The 21852-nt window shown below is 37.5% G+C and overlaps 1 protein-coding gene across 1 annotated transcript in view; it reads right to left on the reverse strand.

Annotated features, from left to right (window-relative positions):
- Col4a1 (Collagen type IV alpha 1) overlaps positions 1 to 21852 on the reverse strand; it is a 903940-nt gene that overhangs the window by 449485 nt on the left and 432603 nt on the right. Inside the window, exons 17-18 of the mRNA XM_090402880.1 lie at positions 20976 to 21269; positions 12978 to 13100 (exon numbers count right to left, since the gene is read on the reverse strand). Coding sequence (XP_090259006.1) covers positions 12978 to 13100; positions 20976 to 21269 — 417 coding nt within the window. The remainder of the gene's footprint in view (positions 1 to 12977; positions 13101 to 20975; positions 21270 to 21852) is intronic.

Genomic DNA, 21852 nt, shown 5'->3' on the forward strand with positions numbered 1-21852 from the left:
TCAATGCTGCCAGGTAATCATATATATATATAGCAATTTGTAGTATTAACTCAGTACTGGGATATGTTCATATTTATATATACTGACTATAACTGAGACTAGAATAACAATTAAATTTATTCAAAACGCAACATGTTTCATCGGATTGTCCGACTTCTTCAGGCGTGGGAACATAGAAAGCAAGTAAACACTATAAGAAACATCGTATCGCTATAAAACGACTATTATAAAATCAGTTAGCTTTGAACTGTAGCTACAGTCCGTGTTGAAGTTTCTAGTCGTTTTATAGTGATACGATGTTTCTTATAGTGTTAACTTGCTTTCTATGTTCCCACGCCTGAAGAAGTCGGACAATCCGATGAAACATGTTGCGTTTTGAATAAATTTAATCGTTATTCTAGTCTCGGTTATAGTCAGTATATATAAATATGAATATATATGTGTGTGTGTGTGTGTGACCATGTTGATCATGTGTGACCCAATGACCATGTTATAAACAACTGTTAGCAGTTATTTTTCTGCAACTGAAAATTAGAAAGATGATATCAGGACAAATGTATTTAGTTAGATACTGTGTTTGGTGCTGAAATAAAACTGTTTTGCTGTTGTGTATGCAGCACAGTGTCCATAGGAGGAGACGTGTTTTTCATTATGTAGGATCCTTTTCATTCTTGTCGCCTCTAATTATATTAATTTTTCCTAAATTGCCATGGTTGGCTGAGTAGTTAGTGTACCTACTCTATAGCCAAAAAGGCTGCAGGTTTGAATCCTGCTGCAGGCATGGATGTTTGTGATTGTCTGTGAAAATAATGGTGGTGGTGAGCTGTAGATGGTGCTGATGTAGATGATGATGGTAGTTGCGGTTCGTTGTAGTTGGTGGATGGAGTGGTGGAGACAGAGAGTTGCAGAGTATGTGCCCTCCCTTGATGGGTCTTTGGACTCCCTGGAGGTGTCGCGTAATAATAATAATAATAATAATTAATATACTGCATAGATTGTAAAAGCCTCTGTACTGTTATTTAGTACAGATATAAATTATTATATCTGTATATTAATAAAAATATATTGTCAGTTTTTCCTGCATCTGCAATATGGTATCTGTTGAGGAGGGATGTTTTTTACTATATATAGTGAAAAGGAGTAGCTTCATTGAAAGTCATCGAAGAGAATACACATAGAGAATAAATACCCATCTATTCATCTGACTAAAGGTGAATCTATCTATATTCCATAAGAGACTGCATCTGATGCTTGCCAACAAAACACATGCAGAATATTTAAATGTTACACTGATAGGATTTCCAAGTCACTGACAAAAAAGAAAATAATAATAATAATAATAATAATTAAAAAAAAACAGGTGTTGAAATCCAAATTCTTAACTTATAATTATGATGATGACTGCAATTGTGTTTTGTATTTATAAAGTAGTTCCTCATCTAATGATGAAGATATTTCAGAAAGTGAGGTATGTGAGTATTCTGCTTAACATGAATGTAATCTGGTTGGTAACAGGAGCTGTAGAGAAGATGAGCTTATTTTACTATTTGACATTGAATATCCATCTGTAGTGTATTCTGCTTTCCTAACTGATGACCTTATGGAGTTCATGACTGATTGATTGATTGATTTATGGTTTACTGGCACAAGGACAGCAATACTACACAAAAGAAAAGGTGACAGCATGGCAGAAGGTAATAAATAGTACTACAGCAATAAATTAGTAAATAATTTGTTCTGCACAAAAAGCAAATTTTAAAAAATGTATAAATTAAGCAGTGCAGTCTCTACACAAAAACAGAATTCATAATCATATGTGCTTATATAGCGTAAATTAATTATTTGTAAAAAGTTAACATTGTGCATCAAATGCACAATGTTAACTTTGAAAAAAAAATTGATAGAGTGCCCACACTTCTTTTGTGTGTGAAGTGTGAGCACTGCATCAGAATATTACAAATGGTGAGGTGCAGGTTACATTTTTCACACATAGGTGGGTCATCAGCTCTCAGTAAATAACAATGTGTAAGATGACTGTGACCTATGCAGAAATGGAATTCTCAGTACATGAAACTAACATATATGAAATAGTGCATGTCTACCACTCAAGAATGTGAAACTCCATATCACTGAACTAAATCCAAGAAATTGGTACCTGCATTCATTCAATAAATGAAATTTTTTTTTTTGAATCATTTTATTTATCAAAATTATACATGTTCCTGAAATATATTTGTACTGGTCAAAGAATTTCATGTATACAAACTGCTGAATAAAGAATGTGATATGCAGAAACCTATGCAGTTGTTAAAATATTCACATTTTTTGTCAAAATGATATGGAGACTAGTGATTGTCTAATAAAATTCAAGAACTGCTACTGCAAGACATTTTTAACTTTCAAAAAGTAATTTTGCTTGAAAATAGTTTCAACTAACAGGAGCATGATTTCTTGGTATAGGAAGCTGTCCGTTTAACATTATAATCCAACCAACACTCATAAATATGGCACCAAAAGTTTATAAACATTGTTTATTAGCTGGACCATGTACAACCGACTATTTAGATGTACATGTTTGATTTGAACTCATTATAAGGTTTAATGGAATAAAAACAGCACAAATAAATAAAAATGCATTTAATCAATCCTATAAAAGACATTGTCAGGAAACATATATTAAGATCGTAAAACCACAAACAAAATTATTATTAATATTATTATTATTCAGGCCTCTATGGAGTCAAAAGACTCATCACGGGAGGTCCTTCCTAAGAAACATAAAGTCTATCATACCACTCCTTAAACTCATTGACCGTTCTCGCTCTCATCACTCTATCAGGCAATGCATTCCATGGTTCAACCACCCTCCATGCAAAGAAACCACTCCTCATCCTCTTGCTCACAGTTTCCTTTCGTAACTTCCAGGGATGGCCTCTTGTCATCACTCCTTCCTGCTGTTAAAAAAAGTGAAAGAACTCCCCAGTGTCAACCCTGTAACCACCTCTCAACAGTTTCAAAGTCTCAATTATATCACCTCTCCTTCTTCTACCCACCAAACTCTGCAGTCTACATTCCCTCAGTCGATCCTGATAACTACCATTGTAACCTGAAACCATCTTTGTTATCCATCTTTGTATCCTTTCCACAGTTAATTTATCCCCTTCAAATCCTGGGGACCAAATCTGAGAACAATAGTCTAAGTATGGTCTGATCAGAGACTTATACAATGGAACAATAACCCTTTTATCTCCAAGTCAGCGTCCTTCTCAGTATTACAGTAATCCTCTGTGTTACCTTCACCACCTTTGCAATATGTCCCCTAAATTTCAGGTTTATATCAATCATCAACCCCAGATCTCTTGTCTCCCCTACTTCTTCCAGTATAACTCCTCCAATAGAGTATGCAGCAACCCATCAATGTTTCCCAAACCTCAAGGCCTTACATTTTGCTGCATTAAACTGACACCCCCATTCATTAGTCCATCAGTCTAGCTTATTCAAATCCTCGTGCAGGCTACCACATCTGCACTATTACTAATAACCCTTCCCAGCTTCACATCATCCGCAAACAACTGAATATACCCTTGCAATCCACTGACAATGTGATTGATATAAAGGTTAAACAATATAAGTCCCAGTACTGAGCCCTGAGGGACCCCACTTGTAACCCTCTGTCTACTTGAAACTGCCCCACCATACAGAACTCTCTGATACCTATCGGACAGCCAATCCTAAATCCAGTTTTAATAAAAGGCTAGCATATTATTAAAACAAGAGTGCCCCTTCACAAATCCATGTTGACTCTCACAGATAACATTACCTTCATCTGCCCAATGCTGTATACAGTCCCCTCACTACTTTCTCCAAGATCTTAACAACTACTAATGACACACAAACTGGTCTATAATTAGACACATCCAGTCTGCTACCACCCTTATGCAATGGCACTATCTTACCTTCCTTCCATTCCCTGGGCACCTTTCCCACAGCCAGACTTTCATTGAAAAGGTCAAAGGAGCTGTCAGTTCTTTAGCACATTCTCTAAAAACTCGTGGTGAAATACCATCCAGTCCCAAAGCTTTACTGACATCCAGAGTACTCAGTATTTGGAACACACTCTCCTCCTGCACCTGTAAACCTTGAACCTATCCTATCCCTCTAGTATTAAAATTTACTCCTCCAGGATGAAATACACCAATAAAGTGTTCATTGAACAATTCCACTATGTCCTCTGCATCAGTCACAATATTCCCATTTTTATCCCACAATGTCATTCTTCCACAGTCATTTCTCCTCCTACTGGCCATATAGCTAAAAAATTCCCTAGGATTTTCTTTGGATCTTAGTGCCAATCTCTTCTCATATTTCAGTTTCGCCTTCCTTACCATACTACTCACTCTTCTGTCCTGTGTCTTATATTCTTCATGCATCTTCTCTTCACCTGTCTCCTTATATATCTTCCATAGTCTGTTTTTTGCATACAGTTCCTGTTTAATATTGTTTGTCATCCACTTTACTCCAAATTATGTACTCTTCTTCACTCATGGACTATAATTTACTATTGCTGCTAACAAATATTGCTTCACAATTTCCCAAGCACTAATGATATCCCATCCTTCCAATTCTTGGAGGGAACTTGAGAAAGTTCCCTCCATGAAACTTTCCCAAGTTGACGTCTAAGACTATTATAATCACCTGCTTTATAATTCCATATACGTTCCCGTCTCTTTGATACTCCTGCATGTCTATTCATCTTCCAAGTCAAAACCATATGGTCACTCTTTCCAACTGGTGAGAGAGATGTGATCTCAGTTATTATCAAATCTTCTGATGCTATTACCAAATCAAAACTCTTGAACCTCTTGTTCCCTGTATTACATGTTGCCTAAGACATTTGTCCCTCAAGAATTCTAGAAATTCCATTCCCTTATTGCTACATGCATCTTCCTCTCCCCAATTTAAAATTTAAAAGTTAAAATCTCCCATAACAACCATTCTTCTTGCTCTTGCCAATTCATGAGTGAAAAAGATTACACTGAAAGCCTCAAGTCCTATCAGTGGTGCCCTCTATGGGGTGTGGTTGGCTAGTATAAGCAGTTCGAGAGAAGGCCCAAGAATTAAACTTTGCCAAATCTTGGGAATTTTAATACAACCATATTTTAAGATTAGGTTGGTTTTTTAAATCTGCTACTGATTCCCTAAAAAAGTCTTTCAAATTTGTATTTATTGTGGTGAAGCTTAGTAGTTTTCTTCCATTTGATTCTGTACAAGGTATCCTAGGATTCAAGGGACCATTTTAATCCTAGGGTCCAAAGATCCTTGGCTTCCTGTGCAAGGGATCCAAGGTATTAATACTAAGATGTATTAATTGTCAGCCTCCCATCCAACAACATCCATAGAGGGTAACCCTCACAGGACTAAGCTTTCAGTCTAATCTTTTCCACTTATTGTTTTGTGCAATTTTGTGTAGGATTTTACAATTTCAATATTGTTTTCATGATGATGTCTCAATGACTGAGACGAAATATATGATTTATTATTATTTTTTTTAATATATATCCACACATGAAAGGCCACATGACCCATTGCACAGTGCCGTGTACAGGCAAGAGAAATAGAAGAAAAGAGGAATCTGTTCACATTTTGCTTGAACAGCTGATAGTTATAATCTTTGGGGAAGGAAGAGTGGAGGAAACTCTTCCAAAGGACAGCAGTAGATGGAATGAAAGAAGAGGCAGTGAAGTTGGTTTGGTGAGTGTTTGTGTTAATGATTTTGGAGGAGAATGGGGGAATAATAGTGGCCAATTCAGCACAGCACTATCTAAGAAAGTAACTGTAGAAGAGGCACAAGGCAGAAACTTAATGTCTGTGAGAGAGGGGTTGAAGTGGATATGTGAGAGGAGGGTCATTAATTAGCCAGAATACCCTTTTCTGGAGAGAATTGTGCAATCTTAGAGATTATTTTGGTGAACCACCCTAAACATGAGAGAGCAATACTCCATTGCTGGGGCTTTGTATAGAATTAGCAGCTGTGAAGATGCGAAGCAGTATCTTGTGGAAAAAGTACACCAAGTTTTTTGGCAGCTGCAGAAGCTATAGTTGAAATGTAGTTGTGCTAGTAAAGATCTGAGGTGCAAGTCAGTCCAAGAAGAGAGATTGTACTTTGATATCACAGTATGACTGAAGGTGAAGGTGAGTGTGTGTGTGGGGGGGGGGGGGGTATGTAAGCTTTTTCTTCTGAGAGGTCAGACAGGACTGTTTTGATGGCATTGAAGTTTACAAGGTTGTCACTGCCCCATTGAGATATAGCTAGGAGATATGAGTTCAGTTTGCTAGTCATGGTAGATCTTACGGATTGTAATATTTGAGCACTACAAAGTTTGCTGAATGAAAAGGAGGAATGGAGTGTACTGTCTTCAACAAAGCTATGGATAAGATTGGAAGTCTAAGAAAGCATGTCATTTATATACAAAAGGAAGAGAGTGGGTGAAAGAACAGAACAGAACCCTGGAGTACTCCTGCATTGGCGGAGAAATTTGAGGAGAATAACCCGTCCACCATGACATGCAGTGAGCGATCAGTGAGAAAGTTGGTGATCCAGTTGCTGAGTGAGGAATACAGACCACAGGATGTCAGTTTGTTAAGTAGGCCCATGTGCCTAACGCGACTGAATGCCTTTGAAATGTCGAGGGCAACCATGTGAGTTTTTCCAAATTTCTCTATGACCTGAGTCCAAAGGCAGATGGTGACAGCAAGAAGATCAGTTGTAGATCATTAGGTGGAATTCATACTGCTGGTCACTGATCAGTTGGTGTGACTTTAAGTTGTTCAAGAGATGGTAGGTAATGACCTTGTCCATAGCTTTAGAGAGTAGAGAAGTAAAAGTAATCGGACAGTAGTTCATTGGTTGGCATTTATCACCTTCCTTTGGAATGGGTTGGATGTGGACCTGTTTCCATGTTGTAGGGTGGATGCCAGTTGAATAGGATAGGATGAAGAGGCGATACAGGATAGGTATTAGTTCTGGGTCACAATTTTTAGCACAATAGCTGGGATACCATTCAGGATTAGATGAGTTGTTTGTGTCCAGTTTATTTAGGATTCTTCAGATTTCTTTTTGTCAGAAGACTATGGGCAACATGAAGAGAGCCATTCTTGGTCAGTGTCCTCCGCAGCATTCCCAGAAGCCTTTGTGTTGTCTTCACAATTTTGGCTTATTTCCTTCACCTCCGAAAATATATCCTCACCAAGCATAAATTCTACATCCCATTTTTGTTTTCAAAATATTAAAACCTTACATTTTACTTTTAAAATCTTACAGCCAGCCTGGGTGGATGACTGGTTAGCGTATCTGCTCTCCAGCCAAGAGGTTGCAGGCTCGAATCCCGCTGTGGGCATGAACATTTGTGATTGTCTGTGGAAATACTAGTGGTGGTGGTGGGCAGTAGATGGCATTGGTGTAGTTCTGGTCAGAATGAGCTGTAGAGTAGACAGAGTTGGTGAGAAGATGACCTCCCTCGATGAATCTTTGGACTCCCTGGAGGTGTCATATAATAATAATAATAATATACATTTTGCAACATTGAACTCGCATCCCCATTCCTGTGCCTAATCACTCGATTTATTCAAGTTTTCTTATAAGGCCACAACATCTTCTCTACTCTTCATGGTTCGTTCCAACTTTGCATCATCGGCAAACAACTGAATACCTCCATTTAAATCTTCACTAATATCATTAATATACAAGTTAAACAAACCCCTGAGGTACATCATTAGTAACTTTTGCTTTCATTAGTAACTTTTGCTTTTCCTGGATATCGCTCCCCCATACCAGACTTATTGATACCTATAAGTTATCCAGATAGCCAGTCTCCAATCCAATGCCCAATCTAATATCCAATTCCATCTGCTCTAGTCTGATTATCAACTTATCGTGTGGTAATCTATCGAAGGACTTTGCAAAACCTAAGTATATTACTATGTATCATTCTCCTCTGTCCATGGAAGTAGCCACCTTATTGTAATAATTAAGTAGATTACTAAGACATGAACTTCCATTAGCAAATCCATGCTGTCCATCCGAGATAATACCATTGTCGTCAACCAAATTCTGGATCATAGTTTTCATAAGCTTCTCCAACAACTTAACTACAACACCTGACACACAAGTAAGCATATAGTTTGATGCTTGAGTTCGATCACTTCCTTTATGTAGTGGCACAATCTTGCCTTCCTTCCTGTATTGGGTCAAGTTCCACACTAGGAACTTGACCCATTACAAGACTTGTATTAAAAAAATATGTCAAGGTCGGCATCAACTCCCTGGCACATTCCTTCGGAATACATGGTGATATATTATCAAGTCCCACAGCCTTATTTACATCTACATTGCTCAACTCCCCCATAAACCTCTTGCTCACTTACGGTCAGTCTCTCTTCCCAATCATCAACTGCTCTCAATCTCTCCATGAAGTCACATTCACAAGATTGAAAGACCTTTATGAACTGCTCATTAAGTATCTCCACCACACATTCTGCAACAGCTGTCTTTATACCATTTCCTCCAATCAGTGTCATCCTTCCATAATCATTCTTTCTTTTGCTGGCTACATATCGAAAGAACTCCCTAGGATTCTTTTTAGCTTCATTAGCTAACTGCTGTTCATACCTCTCTTTAGCTACTCTCACCAACCAAGTCACCCTCCTTGCCTGGTCTTTGTAGACCTCATGAAATTGGTTACTTCCACTTCTCTTATGCTGCCTCCAAAATGCCCTTTTTCTCTGTATTGCATGCTTAATCTCTTTATTCTTCCATCTCACACCTACCTTAATTAACCTTCTCACCCATGGTATACATTTAGACATTGCATCTACTAAATATTTTTTGAAAATCCCCCAAGCTGCATTGATCTCTTTTCCAGCTAACTCCTCATTCCATGCTACACCTGCAAGCTGTCTCCTGAGCTCTTCATAATCACCCCCCTTGTAGTTCCACATATACCCTTTTTTTCACTGGGGTCCTTGCACTGCTGGCAACCACCCAAGTAATCACCTCATGGTCACTTTCACCAATTGGTGGATGATTTGATACCTCATTGATAATTACATCCTCCGATGAGATGACCAAATCCAAGACCCTTAATCCTCTTGTGCCCTCTGTTACATACTGTCTGAGGAAGTTATCCCTCAAAAACTCAAGAAACTCATTTTCTTTACTTCCAGTTGCTATCTCTTCATTCCAGTCTATATTGTGATAATTAAAATCACCCATAATGATCACCCTTTTCTTATTTGCTTGGCTTATTTGCCTATACATTTCACTATCACCACCATCCACATTACCAGGTCTATAACAACATCCGACCAAGTATTTGATTCTATTCACCTCTATCTCACACCATACTGCCTCAAAACCACTGGCCCCATTTCCCTCTTGCATCTCTACCTTGTATGGACATAACTCTTTCTCTATCATCAATAGCACTCCCCCTCCCTTTTTACCCCTTCTATCCTCACGAAATACATCATAACTTTCCATCTCTATTCCTGTCAGGATGTCATCCTCATCTAACCATGTCTCACTTATTCCAACAATCTCTGGGTGCACAGACGCAATTAGTGCAACCATTTCATCTGCCTTGTTTCTTATACTTCTAGCATTGGTATACAAACACAACAACTCATTTCTGGATCTACAGCTAGTTCCACTGATACCACTCACTCGATGTGATCTCTCCATGCTGGACTGGGGCCATTTCCCTTTCTGCTTCTTCATTTTAGAACCCTTTGCAATTCCATCTGTTTCCTTTTGATACCTGATCATCCCATTACTTTCCTGCCTACACATGCTCTCACCTCCTCTTGGAGCATTCACCTTTCTCACGCTGTGTATCCCTGTCCACCCTGAGCCTCCCCATTTCCCTGCTCCTCTTGCACACCCATTCTCTCATTTTATATACTCATACCACTCACTTCCCCATTCATTTCCACTCCTTCAATCTCTCCTGTCTTACTCTCCTGCTCTTCCACATCACTCCCCTCTCGATCTGATTCATTCTCTCTATTCACTTCTCCACTTTCCAGCAGCAGTCTCTCCAAGCGACTCACACCATAACCACTGAAATGCAGTCCATCGCTCCCATACAGCTCACTTCGTCCCTCAAACTCATTCCACACATTAACAAACTGTACTCCTATCTCCTCACACATTTCAGCCAGAATATCATTCATAATCCTTGCTCTCCACCTCATTTCACCACAATCATACCTAGGCAACACACTGACTACCCTTCCTGTCACACTATTCTCCTTTATCTTTCCAAGCAGTCTCCTGACATTCATTTTGACATGCTCTTTGTTCTCTCTCAAATCATTTGTGCCAATTAATACAATTAACTCTTTTGCTCGTTCCCGCCTCATATTCAATGCCTCAATCACTCTACTCATTTTACCACCTGGAAAACATACCTTGTGCATTTTATCCTCTAGCACACCTTTAATAATGGAGTCGCCATACAACGCCATTCGCTCTTCTTTTGTTAACTCTTTCATGCCATCATGATTTATTTTAATAGTTTTGACCTGAATTCTCTTAATTTCATTCCGCATCCATTTCATTTCTTGCTTCATCCAATCCAATTCACCTTCCGAACCTCGCGACACATTCTCTCTATCATTAAATCTTTCTAACTTTCTAACTCTCGACCCCCTCTTCTAACTTTCCCGCTCATTCATCCTTGTTTGTTTCCGTACTTTCGGTCCAACATACATCCAACTTTCACTATCATTCTTCTCACTTTCACTCTCACATATCTTTCTTTGTTTCCGTACTTTCGGACTAACATGCACCCAACTTTCGCTATCATTCTTCTCACTTTTACTGTCATTCATCTTTCTTTGGTTCAGTACTTTCGTTCCTACATGTGTCCAACTTTCGCCATCAGTCATTCTTTTTTCGCTATCATTCATTCTTTCGATTTTTTTTTACTTGCGATTTCTGCATCACGCCATTTCTACTTTCATTCGTTCTCTCGATTTCGTTTCTTTCCGCCTCACTTTCATCCCTTTTAACATCCGTTACGGTTGTCAAATCACTCTTTTTCTTTTTTCCTGATTTTTTAACATTTTTTCGCCTGTCTTTCTCACCATCCTTCTCTTTCAAACGTGTACTCGCGACACAATCGGTACTAGCACTTTCTGTCATTAACTTCATCTTCGTATTCATCAATTCCTCGTTCAGGTCACATTTCGCACACACCCTTCTTCCATCCGCACTAAACATCCACAAATCATTTATGTAATCGAAGGAATACATATAACAGACCTCACACTTAACGAACCGACTGAAATCCAAATTAAAATCATGGAATGACAATGCCGCCGCCATTTTTTTTTTTTCTCTGCAGGTTACTAGGTCTAATATTAACGTTTTCGTATTTAGTTTAAGCAAGAAAAAAAAAAACCACACTAATAATATCGGTAGCGTAAAACGTTTACAGCCGCTCTTACTTAAAGTATTATGCATATATACTTAATTATTCCTAGTAAAACTTATCTGAATCAGGAGCTCTTCAAAACACGTCCGTAGCGCTTGACCCACTAGCACCCTCCCCAATCTTTTCTTTTGAGAAAGAAAAGATGAAGAGAGTAAAAAGGGGACGAAAATGGCAGTCATATTAAACATGAGAGTATTAGGAAAGAACTTGATGTTGTTAGCATTCAGGAACATGCATGCAAAGCTAATCTCAGGTGGTAGTCACTTACACAGAATGAGAGAGGAAAGGTTAGCAAAAGAAGTGTTTTATTATTATTATTATTATTAAACAAGACCTAATGGAGTCAAAGACTCATCTAGGAGGTCCTTTTATCTCACACACATCTCATCATACCGGGTCTTAAACACATTCAAACTCCTTGCAGACACCACACTCTCAGGCAAGGCATTCCAATCATTCACAACTCTGCACGAAAAAAACCTGCCTCTCACTCCCCTACTCACACCCTCTTTATACAGTTTCCAGGGATGACCTCTGGTTCTCCCCTGATCTCCCACTATTCGCTGTAGAACTTCTCCACCATTGATCCTATAGCAACCCCTTACCAACTTGTAGGTCTCTATCATATCTCCCCTCTTCCTTCTCTCCACTAGTCTCTGCAAATTACATCTTTTCAATCTTTCCTCATACTCGACATTCCAGAGGTCAGAAACTACCTTAGTCAGTCGCCTTTGGACCCTTTCCAACATCTCTTCATCCTTCTGAAAACCAGGTGACCAAATCTGGGCACAATAGTCCATGTGTGGCCTAATCAAAGCCTTATACAATGGAACAAGAATCTCCCTACTTCTACACGTCAGTGTCCTCCTCATCATTCCCAGAAGTCTTTGTGTTGTCTTCACAATTTTGGCGATGTGACCCCTAAATTTTAGATCCTTATCCACTATCACTCCCAGATCGCTTATTTCCTCTACTTCCAACAATATATTCTTACCAAGCATAAATTCTGCATCCCATCTTTGTTTTCCAAATTTTAAAACCTTACATTTTGCAACATTGAACTCACAATGTTGCAAAATGTTTTTTTTGCCAGGATAGAGAAAATCACCTAAAAGAAGACCAAGATCTAGATGGAGTAACAGAATCAAAAGTGCTTTTGAAAGACTAAAATATAATATCTGACAATACTGGAATCCTGACAGATGACAGATTAATTTGGAAGAAAATTGTTGATATTAAGACAGTGATGATGTAAAATTTTCAGATAGTACTCTCATAATATCCTGTGCACCCTTCTCTGAAGTTACATATCAGGTATTTGATGATTATGATAAAATCATTTAGTTGCATATTATGGATATTAAAAGACTGTTTAGGAAAATAATTCCTAAAAATGAAATACCTGCTGAACACTGTTTTTTTTTTTTTAGCAGTAATTGATCTAGTACATATCTAAGAAACATTACAATAATAGAAACTTACCTTTTGCACCAGGAAGGCCTGGTAGTCCAGGTCTTCCAGGTATTCCTTCAAAGCCAAGCTCCCCCTTTAATCCAGGTGGTCCAGGAATTCCAGGAATTCCCTCAACAGTGTCTCCAGGTGCACCTGTTATGAAATTTTCTCTTTGATGAAGATGCATTTTTAAGATAAAAAAAATTACACATATTGTATATTTCAGTTATTAGTGACTTTCCCTTGATAGTATGATAGAGACAACAAAAGTAATCACCTATTATAATAGCTTACCATTTACTCTGGTATTATTGTATCATAATGTGCTTGGTAGAACTATTCAGTCTATTTATCATTTACTGCATCACAGTTTTCAACCAAAAAAAGTCTAGATGGAACTAAAAATGGAAATCTTCAGTGAACTGGTCTGAACTTATGGTATATGGTTAAAAAATAGACAACTAGTTCATTAAAAATAGTTAACAATATCTTTGAATATTTCCATGCTTCTTGTTCCATGTTCGTGAGACTCTTTTTGAATTATTCATCTTTATTCAAGGGAGCAACTCCATTCCATTAAAACTTAGTATGTGATCTGATAATGATAAGCCTTACTTATCTGATACTGTATGTTTTACTTACTGTTATTAGATTAATTACTATGCAACAGGTAGTAGAAATGTTTCCTTGGAGTCAACAAGAGACTGTGTTTTATGTTCTTTCTTCCTAGTGCAAAATCATGTTTTTGGGAAGGCCATGTTTTTATAGAGATAAGATTCTGTCAATGCCCTCCAATCTCATAAGCATTAAATCACAATACTTGCCTGTTCTCTGTACTTCTCATGGAACTGATTATTACCACTCATCTTATGTTGCTTCTATAATGCCATCTGTATTGGATGCTTAATCTGTGCATTCATCCATTTCACCGTTACATTATATAACCTTCTGACTCTTGGAATACATTTAGACACTGCTTCTGCCACACAGTTCTCAAATAGCATCCAAGCAACATTGAACTCCTTACTCAACTCATCATTGCATGCTACATGTCATCTGAGCTTTTCATAATCACCAACCCTATAGTTTCACATATATCCTTTTCTCAGATAACTGGCAACTGCCCTGTTATTTACATTATGTTGTTCTCATCAACTGGAGAGAGAGAGAGAGAGAGAAGGATTTGACACAAAGTCAAGTATAATAACATTCTCTTTACTTCCAGATGCCAAATTGTCATCCCAATTTGTACTGCCATAAATAAAAATACCCAATAATGATCACCCTTTTCCTAAACCCTTGGCTAATTTGCTTATACATTTCATGGTCGATACTCTTCACATTCCCAGATCTATAGCAACATCCAACTAAGTACCGTATTTTCCTGTGTATAAGACGATACTTTTTTTTTCTAAAATTTTTAGACCAAAAATTGGGGGTTGTCTTATACACAGGGGGGGGAGAGACCTGTGGTTGCCGTGGCGAAACTGCCGGTACCTTGTCTCCGCGAACAGGCTTCCGCCAATCACTAGTCTTTGTTAACTATGTCGACTGACGTCATTAACGGCTGATTCTGAATAAACCAATCAGAACTCTGAAAGCATTCATACATCCGCAACTCGTTGGTGGGGTAAGTTAATGCATTAACAATATTTTGGGCACTAGCCCATAAAAATGCCTGAAAATAAAAAACGATTGTCATGAGCAATGCATAATTTCTTAGTATGTATTTTAAAAATATTACCTAATTACTAAATATACTAAATATAATGCAGCAAATATTTAAAAAAATATCAAATGCGTTCTGTTTTATGTTTAAAATATTGATTTCTTATTGTTGGGTTTGAAAAAGTAGGGTTTGTCTTATGCATTGGAGGCATCTTATACATGGAAAAATACGGTATTTAATTCTGTTCACCTCTATCTATCTGCCTCAAAATCTACTGCCACTATTTCCTCCCCTTGCATCTCTACCTCACATGGGCTTAACACCTTTTCTATCATCAACAGCACTCCAACTCCTTTTTTTAATCTTTTCTATCTTTGTATTAACACCACAAACTATCTTTTTTTTTTTTTTACCATGAACCATGTCCCCATGAACCATAAGCTACCATTTCTGTTCCTGTCAAGATGTCATCCTCATCCAAACACAGCTCACTTCTTCTAACAATTTTTATTGTGAACAAACCCAATAAAAGCAACAATTTTGTGCCTCCATTTCTGACATTTCTAGCATTCACATACAAACATAGCTGTTCACTTTTGGATCAATAACAAGTTCTGCTGTTACCATTTATTAAAATGTGTTTTCTCTGTGCTTTCCTTGAGCAATTCCTCTCTCCATTACTCATCTCAGAAACCTCTTTAAACCCAACTGTTTCCCCTCTGCATCCCAAGCCATCCCATTCCTTTATTTTTACTCATACATTCACTTCCTCTTTGAGCGGCAACCTTTTTTTTTTTTTTTCAGAACTGTGTTCTCCTGTCCATTCCTGAGCACTCTCTCTCCTATTTCCCTGTTTGTCTTGGACACTTGATTTTTCATTCTCTAAAATCATACTACCCATTTATCCATTCATAATCACAATTTGAATCCGTTCTTACTTACTTACTCTTCTGCTCTTCCACATAATTTCTTAACTGCTGATATCCATTCTTTGCAGTCATTACTTTCTATCTATCAACAGCAGCCTATCCAAATGATTCATACCATAACAACTAGTCCATCACTCTTATACAGTTCAATTCATCATTTAAACTCTTTTTACACATTCACATACTGCACAGTTTTCTCTTCACATATTTCCACTAATACATCATTCATAATTCTTACTCTCTGCCTCAGCTCATTACTGTCATACCTGGGCAACTCATTGACTACATTTCCTATCACACTATTATCTTTTATACTTCTCAATAACCTCCTGATATCCAGCCTTACATTCTCCTTGTTCCCATTCAAATCATTTTTTCTTACTACCACCACTGTTTTCCTTGCTTACTCCTCAAATCCAATGCCTCAAACACTACTCCTTTTATCTTCCAGAAAGCATACCATGTAGTTAATGATAAATGCGAAATGGATGAATGCAGAGACTAAGCATGCACTAACAGATGGCATTATAGAAGAGTGTTGATCCAAGTGATCCCCCATAAATGCTATTTAACTTGTTTGTAAATTATATAAAATGTTGACCGACTAGGAATCTTCAGCTGCATGTGGATGATGCAAAGTTCGACAGAATTACAAGGAGCACTACTGATGTGTTAATTCAGGAAGATTCTAATAGATTCTGACTTGTTCTACAACCCCATTTCTTTTGACAAAGTAATGGGCTTGTAGTTTCAGTGCAAGCTCGTTTATTTATTTTTATTATAATTATTAACATCCAACCCTCATGGAGTCAGAGACTCATAAGGGTCAGAGGCACACACTATTACACACACAATGCTAATCCAACCATGCCTTAAAATGATTAAATGTGTCTACATTCACAACACACTCAGGCAATGCATTCGACTCACCAAACAATCTCCATGCAAAGAACCTACTACTCACTCCTCCTTACACTCTCTTTATACCATTTCAAGTGATGGCATCTTGTTCTACCCCTCTCTCATTCTATGAAAAATCTCTTCCATATCAACCTGATAATAACCCATGACTAGTTTATATGTATCAATCATACCCACCCATTCCTCTTATAAATGAGGCTTTGCAATTTACATTCACTCAACCTGTTCACAGCCAACCTTTGTGAATCATCTCTGGACCATTTCTATCCTCATAAGCATGAAAACCCGGCGACCACATCTGTTCACAATAATCTATATGAGGCCTGATCAAGCCATTATATAATGCATCAAAACCTCTTTATTTCTACATGTCACTGTCATTATCATATGTAATATCTTCACTACTTGTGCAATGTGGACCCTGAATTTCAGGTCCTCGTCGACCAATACTGCCAGATCTCTCATTTCCTCTACCTCCTTTAAAGTTTCCCCACTAAGCGTATACTTTGCATATCATCATTGCTTACAAAATTTAAAACCCTTACACTTTGCAACACTGAACTGACAGTTCCCTTTACCTGCCCATTCATACAAACTATTCAAGTCCTCCTGCTTGATTCTGCAATGCTCTCTCCAATTTTTCAACATCTGCATATCACTAATTAAACCCAAACAAATATCATTAACAGACAAATTGAACAACTAAAAACAATAGTTCCAAAACTGACCCCTGTGGCACACCACCAGTGACCTTTCTCTTTCAAGATACTGCATCCCCATATACCACTTTCTAATAACTATCTGACAGCCAGTCACTAACCCAACTCAGAAGTCTGTTATCCCATCCTATCTGTTTCAATTTATTTAATAGTTTGTTGTGTGGGAGTCTTTTCTAAAATCCAAGTACACTACTGTATATGAATCTCCCCTGTCCAAGGTATCTGTCAACTTCTTATAGTACATAAATTAGTAAAACATGATATCCCCTTAACAATCTATGCTGATAGCCACAAAGAATACTGCTGTTATCAACCCAACTCTGTATCCTACTCACCAATCTCCAGTACCTTCACCACAACTCCAGATATACAGTTTGGCCTATAATTTGAAGCCACAGCCTTATCACTACCTCTATGCAGTGGAACAATTTTACCTTCTTTCCATTCCCTTGAAACTTGTGCTGTTATAAGACTCTTAACAAACAAGCATGCCAATGCTACTGCTAATTCCCTCTGATATTCCCTTAAGAAGCAATGTTGATATATCATGAAATCCTATTGCCTTATTGACATCAAGGTTATTTATTTTCTTAAATATCTCCTGCTTGCTCACAATTAAGCCATCCTCTGCTATGTCCTCTGCGCTTAAGTCCCTCATGATTCCACCCCAACCAGGTTGAAACACCCTTATAAATTTCACTGAATACTTCAACAATGCCTTCTGCAGCAGTTACCATTCTGCCATTTTCATCTGTTAGCATCATCTTATCATGATCATTCTTCCTTCTACTTATCACATATCTAAAAACTTTCCAGGGTATTTCTTTGCCTGATTTGCCAATTTCTGCTCATACTGCACTTTTCCTTACTAACTGAATAACTCACCTGGCTTATTCTTTACACTCTTCATGAAACTGATTATTTCCATTATTATTCTTGTACTGCCTCCAAAGCACCTCCCTTTACCAGATTTCATGCTTAAGTCCCTCATTCATTCATTTTACACAAACCTTCATTCAGCCCTTTGGCCTTCAGAATACATTCACACATTGATGCTGTTATGTATTTCTTTGTCAGTTACCAAGCAGCATTTATTTCCTTATTCCTCAACTCCTCGTTACATGCTATAGCTCCAAGATGTCTCATAATTTTGTCATAATCAATAGCCTTATAATTCCACATATATCCTTAACTCACAGAAGTCCACATATGGCTAGTCACAACCTAGGTGATCACTTCATGATCACTCTCACCAACTGTAGGAAAGTGTGAAACCCCATTCACAATTACATTCTTTGGCAATATGATCAGTTCTAAAATGCTTGGTCTTTGCATGCCCTTCTATATCTGCTGCCTGAGATAGTTATATCTCAACAATTCAAGAAATTAATCTTATTCCCAAATAATATTTCTTCATTCCGATGTATACTGCCATAATTAAAATTGGCAATAATAATTACCCTTCCTTTGTTCACTAATCCAAGTTGTTTATAGATTACTTCATCACCACCCTCCACATTCCTTAGCCTATAGCAACATCCAACTAAATATGTCTTCCTCTCAACTTCCATGTTACATCATCATACATCCTGGCTTCCCCCTATCACACCTGCCTCATAACCATTGCCACTATTTCTCTCTTTCATGTCTACCTTATGTGGACTTTATTTCCCTGCTATCATCAGCAGCACTTCTTCCTTCTTATCCTTTCTATCCTTGCAAAAAAAACTGCATCCTTTAATTTCTATTCCTGTTACAATATTCCCCAATGATTTTGGGGCGAATAACTTAATCACGTTATCCCTCCTTATTTCTGATACTTCCGGCATTTGTAAACAAACACAGCAGTTCATTTTTAGGTCTAAAATCAGTCCTATCCAAGCCACTGAATGGTTGATTTCCCTACCACACCTGCTCTTGACCAATTACTTTTACACCACTTACTACATATATCCGCTCAATTTCAACTGCCCCAACCACATCGCAATAATATACTCTGTCTTCATACACACATTCACTGCTACTTTCAACATCCACTCTCCCTGTCCTGGCTTCTCGTTTCCCCATTCCTCTTACATTCTCATTCTGTGTGGTTATTTCTGAAAAATAAAATATTGTTAACAAAGTGGAATGCTGTTTAATAATGTCTTATGAAAAATAAAGAAATTCAACTAATGAACATTCATTACATGCCCTCCTTTATATGCTGCCTGAGATAGATAGCTCCCAACAACTGAAGAAATTCATTTTCCTTATTCCCAAATGCTATTTCTTCATTCCAATCTATACTGCCATAATTAAAATCGACGATAATAATTACACTTCCTTTGGTCACTAATATAAACCAGTTTATAAACCAGCATATTCCAGTCACACATTATATTTCTAAGATGGGATTCACCTGTACTTTAATCATAACATATATATACTATAAATTCACAATAAACCTATTTATGTCGACTCAGAATTTCAAAGATTTAATCTTTATTTTTATTTGCTAATTTCTTAGAATTAAATTAAATTTACTGGAAAAGTAAACTACTTTTTGCAGTAATTATTTGGTTTAGTTATGGATATTATTTCTGGGAAAACTCCCAGAAATAATATCCATAATGTTACTCCTCTTAACAAATTATTATATTTACAGCTATTTTACCTGCTTCTGTTTAGGAGTGCCCCTGTTTAAACGTCATTGGCTTTTTTACTCATGGATTTTTAGGGCATTGCAGATGTATTTTACCAATAAATATATGCAGCATAAAGGAAGAGAAATTTACACATAACTTTTTCTGGGTGTTGTGGCTTTTCTTCTTTCTGCGATGTCCAAACTACTGTGTGTGCGTGGGTGGGGGTGGGGGGGTAGGCAATGTGGGAGAATTAAAATAGAGATGGAAAAACCCTTTTTTTAATTAATATATATACACATATATATTATATTATTAGGGATGGGTGGAGCATTTTTTTATATTTGTATAGGGTGGGAAAGGATGAAAGAGGTTGAAAACAGCAACTGATTTTTAGAGAAGGGAGGGGGTTGATGGGGTGTGGTCCGTTTCGACTATACTTGGTCGTTGTCTGAACATATGGAGGAAGTGGATCCAGGTAATCCTGATTCACCCTTATCTCCTTTTTGACCTGGAGGAGCTTCTCTACCTGGCAAACCTGGAATTCCAGGACCATCAATTGATCCTGGGGTCCCCTTGGACCTATTTCTCCTATTATATTTTAAAAAGAATAATTAATAATTTTTTAAATGAAAATCCATTTCCTCCATGTGGTCAGACGACAACCAAGCATGGTTGAAGCAGACCGCACCCCATCAACCCCCTTTTCCCCCCCTCTAAAAATCAGTTGCTGTTTTCAACCCCTTTCACCCTTTCCCACCCTATATAAATATAAAAAATGCTCTGCCCATCCCTAATAATATAATATATATATATATATATATATATATATATTAATTAAAAAAAGGGTTTTTCCATCTCTATTTTAATTCTCCCACATTGCCTACACCCCCACCCACAGTAGTTTGGACATCGCAGAAAGAAGAAAAGCCACAACACCCAGAAAAGGGCATGTGTAAATTTCTCTTCCTTTATGCTACATATATTTATTGGTAAATATACATCTACAATGCCCTAAAAATCCATGAGTAAAAAAGCCAATGACATTTAAACAGGGGCACTCCTAAACAGAAGCAGGTAAAATAGCGGTAAATATAATAATTTGGTTTAGTTATTTAAGAATTTAAATCAAAAATAATTTTTTTTAAATATATAAGTAAACCTACCTCGTTCTCCTTTTGGTCCTGGCCCTCCTTTCTGACCTGGTAAGCCATCTAATCCAGGACTACCATCCATTCCTTTTGAACCTTGGATAGAAATACCAGGATTTCCTTTAGGTCCAGGCTCTCCTTTTGGACCTGGTGCACCAGGAAGACCTGATGGCCCCTGTAACCCAGATAATCCAGGTAGTCCTGATTCACCCTTATCTCCTTTTAGACCTGGAGGACCTTCTCTACCTGGCAAACCTGGAATTCCAGGACCACCAATTGATCCTGGGGGTCCCCTTGGACCTATTTCTCCTATTGTATTTTAAAAAGAATAATTAATAATTTTTTAAATGAAAATACTATAAATATTTCATTTATAGTACATGTATGAGGGTGGTCTGAAGAGTTCTTGGCCTCAACCATAGATGGTAACATTATTGGCAAGATTTTTTTTTCTAAGTTGGTACATCTGTCATAAGCATCCATATGAAATTACAAGTCATTCCGTCAAGTAGTTTGTTTTATACAGCTGTCTGAAGCAAAAAAGTGTTGTCTGCATCCCTTGAAATGGATAAAATCGAGTACAGTGTGATTATAAAATTCTTTGTAAAAGTAGCTTTAACGCCAAAAGAAATTTATTCAAAGTTCATAAAAGTTTATGGGCCCTCTTCTCCTTTGTTTTTGACAATTAATTTTGACCCCAGCCTTGAAGATGACCCACGTGAAGGACATCCAAAAAGTGTAACAACACCAAAAATCATTGATTAACTGTACGATATGGTATTGGATGACCGGCGTGAAGTTAAAGGGAGTGAAATTGCTGAGACTATAGGCATTTCAAAAGAATGTGTAGGATATATATTGCATGAAGAATTGCAAATGAAAAAGCTTTGTG

Source organism: Typopeltis vanoorti, chromosome 13, assembly GCF_054136105.1.
Source record: "Typopeltis vanoorti isolate ZY-2024b chromosome 13, IOZ_Tvanoo_1.0, whole genome shotgun sequence".
Classification (NCBI taxonomy): Eukaryota; Metazoa; Arthropoda; class Arachnida; order Uropygi; family Thelyphonidae; genus Typopeltis; species Typopeltis vanoorti.